This window comes from Clupea harengus, chromosome 15, assembly GCF_900700415.2.
Source record: "Clupea harengus chromosome 15, Ch_v2.0.2, whole genome shotgun sequence".
NCBI classification, from domain to species: Eukaryota; Metazoa; Chordata; class Actinopteri; order Clupeiformes; family Clupeidae; genus Clupea; species Clupea harengus.
The window spans coordinates 12557489-12567742 of NC_045166.1; the positions used below are offsets into that span (position 1 = coordinate 12557489).

General features: G+C 40.6%; 1 protein-coding gene across 1 annotated transcript; it reads left to right on the forward strand.

Annotated features, from left to right (window-relative positions):
- Nucleotides 1-2750: 2750 nt before the first annotated feature.
- ubxn2a (UBX domain protein 2A) lies at nucleotides 2751-10166 on the forward strand. The gene is made up of 7 exons (XM_012824784.3): nucleotides 2751-2879; nucleotides 3529-3591; nucleotides 3943-4057; nucleotides 4393-4502; nucleotides 4955-5092; nucleotides 6441-6602; nucleotides 9153-10166. Exons 2-7 carry the CDS (start codon nucleotides 3548-3550, stop codon nucleotides 9340-9342), a joined length of 759 nt encoding a protein of 252 aa, XP_012680238.1. The 5' UTR covers nucleotides 2751-2879; nucleotides 3529-3547; the 3' UTR covers nucleotides 9343-10166.
- Nucleotides 10167-10254: the final 88 nt, after the last annotated feature.

Sequence of the window (10254 nt, forward strand, 5' to 3'; positions counted from 1 at the left end):
GGAAGAAAAGGGTGTGTGATGTTTTTCTGTGAGTCGACTCTCTTTTGAAACACTGGTCTGGACGGTGTTTCCCGAAAGCGTTGTTGAGCAACCACTGTGGTAACCACGGAGAGAGAGAGTGTTCAAAACTAGAGTCCCTCTATCATTTAACTACAGCAGTTATTCAATGATGCTTTTGAGAAACACACCCCTGGCTAGTCTTCAGTATGGAATCACTTGATGACCATTATTGTAAAAAATGTGTTAATCTATCATTTATCTATTTAGCTTGTAAATCTATCTAGTGTCTTCATGTAAGGTAAAACTGTCCCACCCGCAAGTTGCACAGATGGACGATATTTATTTCATACAAATAGAGACAAGGCTTTCTAGATCTTGTCAGTCATACTCATAGATTATTTGCAAAATAACTATAAGGGGTTTTAAGGAGTGACACGTGATTATGTTTTTTATCAGTGCACTACAAATCAAACTTATATTTAGCAATCTAGTTCACACATTTCCTGAGGAACAATAATAGGCATACTTGTCTAAAAGGTGAAAAAACTGCCTCTTCATTAATGTCACATGTAACGTCATTTTGCCTATCACTCAATATGACTGTCTTCTATTTAAAGTAGGTGGTTCTTGGTCACACAGCACAGAAATGAATGCTTGACTTCATCCAAACACTCACAGGTCAGGCCACAACCATTATGTCTTAATAAGTATATCCCTAGAGAAAAAAGTATTTTATGATTTTGAGAGTTTGTAATGTGAAGACTTTGTCATCAAAAGACCTTTAACAATCTGTATAATGATGTATCCCGCAGTGCTGCCGACTGTTTCTTAATCAACAGCCTATTTTCGGTTTTCTTTTGTTGCATTAATTTATTCTTCCTTTTTCCATCTTTATCTCTTTCTGTCTCTTTTCTTTCAATGCTGTCTGTTCCACTCCCAGTCTTGACTCTCACTCATCATCTTTTGTTCTTTTGTTCTACTTTCAGCTTTTATCTCCTCATGCTCTGCTCTTGTCTTTATCATGAAACGTGTGAATTATTAATGCATAAACAAATGTAGTCTCCCACTGTCTCTGGCTTCAGGAAACACAATCTCTCTCTCTCTCTCTCTCTCTCTCTCTCTCTCTCTCTCTCTCTCTCTCTCTCACACACACACACACAGACACACACACACATACACACATACTCACACACACACCCACACTCACTCACTGGCCACATCACTTCACAATCCCAGTGGAGACAGTTTCTCTCTCGTGTATCAGCTTCCACTGTGGCAAGATGATGGCAGGAATCCGTGTGATCAGAAGCATCTTCAGTGAAAGCGTTCTCATTTGCATGACAGCACACTCCTGGAACGGTGTGGACGACTTCCACTACCTCTGCACTTGATGAACTGCATATTAAGCAGCACGTCTGGGCTTCTGCCATAAGTGGTGTTCAGTGGCCCATATCGGATGATGGGTCTTAAGCCAATGGATCCTGTTTAGGTCACACGCTTGTGGCCCATCAGTTTCACTTGCCTTTTTCGCTGATAGATAGCTTTGTTTAATTCAGATTTACAGTGATGTTGATTTTATAGACATGTACATGCTTGGGTTATTATTATACATTTTAGGGTCACAACATTTGAATACTATGTAATGTTTGTTTTTTCATTCATTTTTCAATAATTTTCTCACTGTTTCCTACAGTATGAAATAAATAATGTTTTGTTATGCCTGTTAATATTTGGTAGCCTAATAAAATATGATTATGCGAGACTAAATCTGATTTAATTGGTAATATTTAACATCAAGAATAAATTAATGAAAAACGCTGGCCCTAAAATATGAGTATGCTAAATTAAATCTGATTAAATTACAAATGTTTAACCTTAAAAAAAACCACATACGCTAATGAAGATTGCTGCCCTTGATATTGGGGTCTGCTGTGCAAGTTCTGCACAAGCCTTTGATGAAAGTATGATACTGTCTGCACTTCAGCACTTTCAGCATGAGTGGAAACCCACTGGACACCCCCATACAAAACTGGCCTATTGTGCCATGAGGTTGGGCGCTAGCTATGCTTTAATATTCCCTCTGTAAGACTAGCATTCCTTCCATTACATTTGGGCTGTGTCCCTTTGTTTTTCTCTAACAAAACATATTGTGCACAGCTCAGCGTAGACATAGACTGGGTATTACTGTAACTGACGAGGCTAGTCAGGCCATTGACGGCTTAGTGCTGCCCCCTAGTGGATACATATGTTCACGATGGACTGTTTATCTATTTAACCGATTGTTGAGTGTGGAATGGAATCGACCGGAATGACCATTTAATGCTCTGGCACAAGGTTACACCTGTAATAGATTAATGTTAAGTAATCAAAAGGTGATCTCTTAACTCGTGAGCCATGATCAATGATCCATCTCAACTCAAACTCCAACCAGCCATGGAAAACGTATTGCTGGAGAACTTGTTATTGCTTGTCTTCATAGATTCAGTGCGTGATTATTCCGCCCTGTACGTCAACCTTAAGGAATCTATAGAGTAGGCTTAATGGGTGTAGCTGCAATTTCTGGACGAACTTCACCGTAATTGCGATAATGTTTAGGCCATATGAGTTTAAGTCAAACAAAGAGTTTCCTTCACATTGTTATCATTAGAAAATATCTAATAGGCTACAAGTCTCCATGACTGAGCGTGTTGTTCAGGGGTGCAAGTTGAAAACGACCACCCCTAATGTTCACACATTTCGGGCCCTTCTGCTTACCATAGTTGACGGTGCGCCTACGTCACCGAGATTGACGTACAGTGCCAGCAGTGATGAGAAAAGAAGCCTGTGCCAGAAACTTAATGTGCTTAACATCTGAGTGATTTGCGAGAAACAACTGACAGGTAAAGTTGTTACTGTCTGAATAATGATATTTCTTTCTTCAAGTAGCGTACAAAAAGAAAAAGAGAGTACACCTTCTCACAAAGTGGACAGTAGTATAGTAGTGCTAGCTTGCAAACTAGCATTAGCTAGCGTTTATTTCTCCAGCTGCGCTTGCGTGTTTCTGAAAACACACCTTATGTAATTTTGTCGCACTGTAATTTGGTTCATTTGACTCATAATTATCATGATGTTGTTAGATTAACAGCTGTTTCTTGGTAACATGCGTTTGAATAGCTTTCCTTCCAGATCGTGACTTATGTCTAATGACATTAACAGTAACGTTAGCTAAATAATGTATTATGTCGGATGTTTTGCTGGTGGCCCATCAACTCAGATCGATTCCGAATATAGGTCTCAACATTTTAAGATTATCAGGTCTTTCTTTCTGTCACATAAAACCATGTGAAAACAACTATATTTAGACCTATTTCATATTAGTACATTGTTACAATATCAATATCTTTTTTTTCCCCTAACATATACGGTATGTTAATAATATGCAGCACTTAGTAGTAATAACTTGTGGTTGGCTGTAGGCCTTACATAACCACGTGATGTTGGTTTAGTTATTGAGAGTCGCGTTTGATAATTTCCCTTGTTTCTTTTCAGATGGACACCAGAAAACATTATGAAAGATATTGATACGATAGAAGTGGTCAAAGATGACTTGTGGTAAGTTCGATATTAGTTCTCCATAAAGTTGATTTGCATTCGTGACTGTGGTGGGCAGTACATTGAATGATTACCTTAACGTTCCCACAATTTACATTGAAGAAGCATGTTAATTTGACAGATTTTTTTTTATTTTTTATCTACAACATTTTACAGCATAGGAAAGATAAACATTCTTTATCATCAGTATGTGTACCAACGGGTATCGAACCCCTGACCTTGGTGTTACTAGTACTTTTTTTTACAGGTTGTGCTATTGGAACATATTTAAAAGCCTTTTATGTCTTAACTAGACTGCGGTCAATAGTCCAGTAGACCCTTTGAGGTGTACCACGTTCTTTCCTCCGTCAGGTGTGAGGGGGCTGAAAATGATGACGAACAGCCGCCCATGAGGCACAGCTTCTCAGTGGAGGACCTGCTGGATGAGGTGGAGAAGATCAGCAGTGCTGCCTCAGGGAATCAGAAGGTCCTCTTATACCCTCAGATTTCAAGAGCCTTCATTTATATACATTTTTAAAAAGTAGTTTTGATAAATATTTAGGAACTGGAAGGTTCTGTCAGGTCCACTATTTATAAAACACTTAGCGTGTTTAACATAAAAAAAAAATTGCAGTGTTATATGTAATATGTAATAATAATATGTATTATGTATATGCAATAATATATAGATACTGGTTGGTAGAGTCTCCTTATCCGGAAATGCCTGTACACTGTCCTTGTTTGGAAAATTTGGTGGTAAGGAAGTCAAGTTCTGGGAAGTGTTATATATATATATAACTACTCTACTCTTTCTGCCTCCAGGTAGAGATGGTGGTGAGGCTGTGGAAAGATGGCTTCACCGTAAATGATGCAGATCTCCGGAGTTACACTTTAGAAGAGAACCAGGAGTTCCTGGAGGCCATCAAGAGAGGGTGAGTGGCCTGCTATGAGACTCATTTGGAGTATCCGTGGTTGAAAAGGGGCAACTTCCGCAAATATAATTAATGTTAAAAGATTGAACAGAAGGTTTCATCACCAAAGCAGCAAGTCAGTGTAAACAGAACTAATACATTGTTAAGAGGGTGAAACCATCAGGAGTTAGCTGATGAATGTCCCATTTAAATGGAGTTGTTATTACATGATGTTATAACACAAGGGGTTCTAATTATTTTGTGATGACATTATGATGGTTTCATACAAATTGGTTCAGTGTTCACACACTTCTACTGTTATATTTACATGTATGCTTTGAGTACCCAGAGAACAAGACTCAGGTCTGCCAGTTAGTATTTAGTGTTAGTTAGTGTATTAAGTTGGTAACACACACACCTAAAACTTTATCAGTGTGTATCCTCTACTGCGTGTGTATGTGTGTGTTTTGAAGGGAGCTTCCACTGGAACTGGAATGTAGAGCAGGAGAGGAAGAGTTGGAGGTGAATGTGGAGGACATGAAAGATGAGATGTACGTCCCCAGGAAGAAGACCTTCTACCCATTCTCAGGGAGGGGGTACAGGCTAGGCAGGTAAGATTCAGTCTGCTGGTGCGTATATTTCTCGGTTTCTGAAACTATGTTTGATTTTGGACAGGCATTACTGCCGTTTGATATTCAAGATACAATAGGCAGTTTTACCCTCTACTACAATAGGTTAGCCACAATAGGTAAAGACTTTCTCAAGAATGGAGCCATCTTTTTGAAGGAACCTCTTTTTTCATGAACATTTAAAGTGGAGATTCTATGTTGATTTCTTATCAGCAGGAGAAAATTACATTTGGCAGATGCCAGTTTTTGCAGCTTTGTTCTCAGCTGTCACATGTTGTTTGTCATGCAGGCTAAGTCATATTTTATCAGCCGCCCCCACAGTAAAGATGAGCAAACCAAATGAATCGGCTCTTTTAGCTGATGCAATACAAATGCTTACACTGACAGAATTACAGTGACTAACATGTATACTAAAACTTACCAGAAGCTGAATACCATACTAGAATATAGTATACTAGAGTCTGCACCCTTTCTCTAGCTAACAGTACTAACAGTGAGGAGACATCACTTTCATCTCAGCCAGTTCAATCACTTTTTTCTGCAATAATTAGTTTAATTTAATTTAATTTAATTTAATTTAATTTAATTTAATTTAATTTAATTTAGTTAAGTTTAAAATATTTTTTGTTGTTTTTTTGTCACTGCTCTGAAGAAAAGATTTAGTCAAAACTGCTAGGATTTCTTTTGATCGTCTCTGTAGAGGAATCTGTAAATGTTCTACTCAGAACCCTCTGATAGAACATTCTTTGTCCTGTATCTTACACATTCAGCCATGTAGACCGCTATCATCTCTGGTATCAAAATAAAATAAATAGTTTTGTGTTGTTTCTGAGGTAACCACTAGGTGTCTCCTCAGCTCTGTGATTGTGAGATGCCTCTGAAAAAACACGAAGATTAATCATATTATGTCATGTGAAATATTTATTTAGGTGTACATTGCCATGCGTGTGCATTTAATCTGAGTTTATTCATATGTAATCAAAGCATAGCCCAATGTTTGTCGTAGTTGCCTAATACGACTTTTATACTCACACAGAAGGTAAAGTGATTTCATATAGAATAGCCATGTGTGGTTGTGGCATGGATTTACAGATTTCTGTGCTTCATTTTATGGAAAAGGGGGATTTGCTCAACATACAATCACAACAAATGAATCTGTGTGATTAATGTGCATATATGCACGATCCTCTATACCATGATTGACCCATTTCTCTGTTCAGCACACACAGTACCAAATCACTGATACAGTTAGATGGGTCTCCTCATATTCAATAACCCACGCTTGATTGACCTTGACCTGGACCTTGTCCTTTCATGTGCACCCTGTCAGTGTGGCTCCGAGAGTGGTGGCCAGGTCCCGGTCCGTGCACGAGGACGCCAGCGACCCTCCACTGCCCACCGTGGAGCTGAAGGATGGCCAACCTGTCACCTCACTGCGGATCTGGCTGGCCGACGGGAGGCGCCTGGTGCAGAAGTTCAACCTCTCTCACCGGTACGCTCTTCAGTGCTGTTAGGTTTCTTTCTGTTAAAAGGCGTTTTCTTTTGCCACAGTCGCCTGCGTGCTTGCTGTAGGGGGTTAAGGCGCTTTGTGAGAAAGTCAGTTGTTAACGGCACTATATAAATGAATTGAACTGAATTGTCTTCAGGGGCGCTACTACTAGATCCTTACTTCTAGATCAGGGGTGGGCAATTAATTTCCCCAAGGGGCCACATGAGATAGTGGGAGTGTTGTGGAGGGCCGGACCAATAGGCTGAACTCAATTCTGCTCAATATAAGTTGCATCTCTTTATAAAAAAACATTAAATTGTATGGTTTTGATTAACTGCTACTGGTAAGAGTAGATGTTGCATTTAGGCTATCAAAAAAATGTGGTGCAGGCATAGTAAAAACGCCAACATTATTTAATCAACATGTAATCAACATTCACCAAAACGATTTTGAAAATGAGCATGTTTTTGCAGTATTAAAGGTGTTCCCAGACGACCAATACACATGGCACACACACACGAGAGCAAGCTTGTAATGCAATAGTATAAGTATACAAATAATAGTAATATCATTTTTTAATCAGCGCAAATGGTCGCAGGCACGCCCACACGCACGAATGTAGGCCTACGGAAATAAAAAAAATATCCCGCAAACATACGGTTACTTGCCAAAACAATAGAATACATTTCTCCAAAATACCTCTTTTTGATGATTTTGTTGCCGTTTAGTTCTTCACGCAAATGCGAAGCAACCCACATTCTGACTTCAAGTTTCAATGACTTTCAGTTACGTTAAATGACCGGACTACTTGCGTTGCAGAATGATATGAAAGATGTGAATTAGAACACACAAAACCCGTTGCCAATGACAGCAGTCATACATTTTTCGCAGCAGTGAATATAAAGAAACTGCAAACGTTGGGATGGCCCATTCAAATCAACGGAACTTTTTGGAACATTCTGAAGAGCCGTATAATAAATACAGGTATTTACGTTTGATTCCTAATTTACAATTGACCTCCGCGGGCCGCACAGGGACAGCCAACGGGCCGCAAATTGCCCTTGGGCCGCACTTTGCCCAGGTCTGTTCTAGATCCTTCATGTCCCAATTATATAGGCTACATTTTTTTTTGTTATCAACGGCTGTTCAACTGAATCTTTCATCCTCCCCTTTCTCACTCTGAACAATGAGGTCATGATCATATGGTCATTCATCACTCTCAAATGGCCCAGTTACAGTGGTAAGGTTTGAAATAGTAAAACAGGTTGATTATAAAACGTATAGAAATACGTCCAAAGGTGTCCCAAAAAACAAGACAAAAAAAAAAGACAAGAAAACAAGAATCTAGATCTTCAGCAGTTTCTCCAGCCTGGTTAAAAGTTTGAACCCTTTAGGGTCTTATCTTCTGGCATGAGAACTCAAAGTACCCCTTGGCCCATGTTCCGTCCTAATGGATGTTTAGTTACTGGTGAGCCTCGTGTACTGAATCCCTTATCCTCTTTTCTCCTCAGAAGTACAAGGGTCCATATGATGATGCGTTATATAACCCAGCGCAGTAATATATGGAGGCATATATTATACATCAGGCTCGCTGTGCTATATAGGCTGAGATGGTGCACTGAAGCTAGGCTTAAGAGCTGTTGCGTAATACTCGTGCTGCATTTATATAACAGCGTAATCTGGAAGGGTGGCATGCTGACACAAAACACGAGAGAATCGTACTTTACCAACCGCAGATGTTACTGTTGTGGTTGAAGAGGAGTGTTACAAAAAAATAATTCTGTTGCCTTGTAGTCTTCACTCCAGCATGTCTTTTGAGAAGTCCTTTGAAGTTCTTGTAGAGCATGCAGTCTCGGAGCACGTGTTTGTTTGTGTGTGTGTGTGTGTGTGTGTGTGTGTGTGTGTGTGTGTGTGTTTGTGTGTGTGTGTGTGTGTGTGTGTGTGTGTGTGTTTGTTTTGTGTGTAAATTCAGGCAGAAAAGTTACTGATATTTCCCTTGGCTGCACCCAAAGTCAACTTGAGCAGTGGTTGGTGCTTGGTATAAAAGATGAAGGCAATTACCTAATTGGCCAACAGTCACTCAGCACACAAGTGTGTAACAGAGGGGGACCACACACACACACACACCACATAGCATGCAGTTACAAGAGAGGCCATGCATAAATGTGTGTATCTGATCCAGGCACCAAATGAACCAGGTGCAAAACTGACCCTGAATAAAAGTGTGCGATGCAGTCTTAAAGTAGCAGGAAGGCGTTTTGGTCAAACTAAAACTAGTCAGCTGCGCTACTTAAAAAGGCATGTCTTTGGCAAAATGGTTGGCATTGTCATGCTGTGAAAGCCTTTCTTATATAGTCGTGCGGAGGTCCATCCTGGATCACAGAATTTACAGTGCAGGGCCTGGAAGGCTTGATGTATTCATCTGTCCTCATGACCTTATACCAGCAAAACAAATTTGAAGATGATGCCAAAACTAGTCGCCTATAAAAACATACCTCAAAAAGTGGTCAATTCCTGCAGAGTGTTGCTTTAACATAAACCTGGCGTCCACAGGATCAGCGACGTGCAGGACTTTGTGGGTCAGACCCAGACGACGGACGCGCCCTTCATCCTGACCACGTCTCTGCCCTTCAGGGAGCTGACGGAGGGGAGCCTGAGCCTGAGCCTGGAGGAGGCCGACCTGAGCAACGCCGTCATCGTGCAGAGGCCCCTTAACACACACGCCCCCTTTGGACATTCCTGACTCCCAGGCACCAGCAAATAACACACACACACACACACACACACACACACACACACACACACACCAACACCACTCTCACTTGCCTCCCATGTCTGTCTCCCACACACCAGCCTCCTCCCTAGACAAAGGGATGATGCACAGATATTCTGAATTCAGTCGATTCTCTCTCCCTCTCTCTCTCTCTCTCTCACTTTCTCTCTTTCTTTCTGTTCCATTCATTATTCTTCGTGGACATGCTGCTCAAGTGGACACACACAGACACATGTACATGCACAAACAGAAAGTATTCAGGCCATATCCTCTACTACCAACGCCAGCAGCCCAGCCAGTCTTCTAGCGCTTGCCCTGTCTTGTTCCACGCCCTTCCCTGCCTAACCCCAAATGCTACACAAGGACTTCACTTCAGTCGGAGGACTGTCAAATGCAGGTCATCAACAGGGCTTCCCTTGATGTGGTGCGGAGTTAGCACCTAGCCACGGCTTTGTATCACACTGTGTACACAACCTTAATGTGAAACAGACACAAATAGCACTGGAGAGCGTTGCTGAGCCTGCTTCAATAACAGCAAGGAATGTTAAAACTTTAAGTATGTGTCCAGTCTGCAATATAAGACAAGTTGTGTATGTCAAAGAAGAATGAATGGAAATATGTAAAATCATGGCGTTATCTTGGGATGTGTTTGATTGTTTAGTTGCTTGTGGGGTGTTTTTTTCTAATGTTATGGGGGTATTTATTGTCTGCTGTGTCAGACAAAGAAATCATGCACTCTTTTTGCGTTCTTCTGGAGGAACAATGCCTGCAATTATAAAGGAACCCAAACAAAATGAGTTGCTGCTGTGAACTTTATGACATGCCTCGAATGCATTATGTTGTGTCTCATTACACAGGCAACCAAAAGGTCTAACACAACTG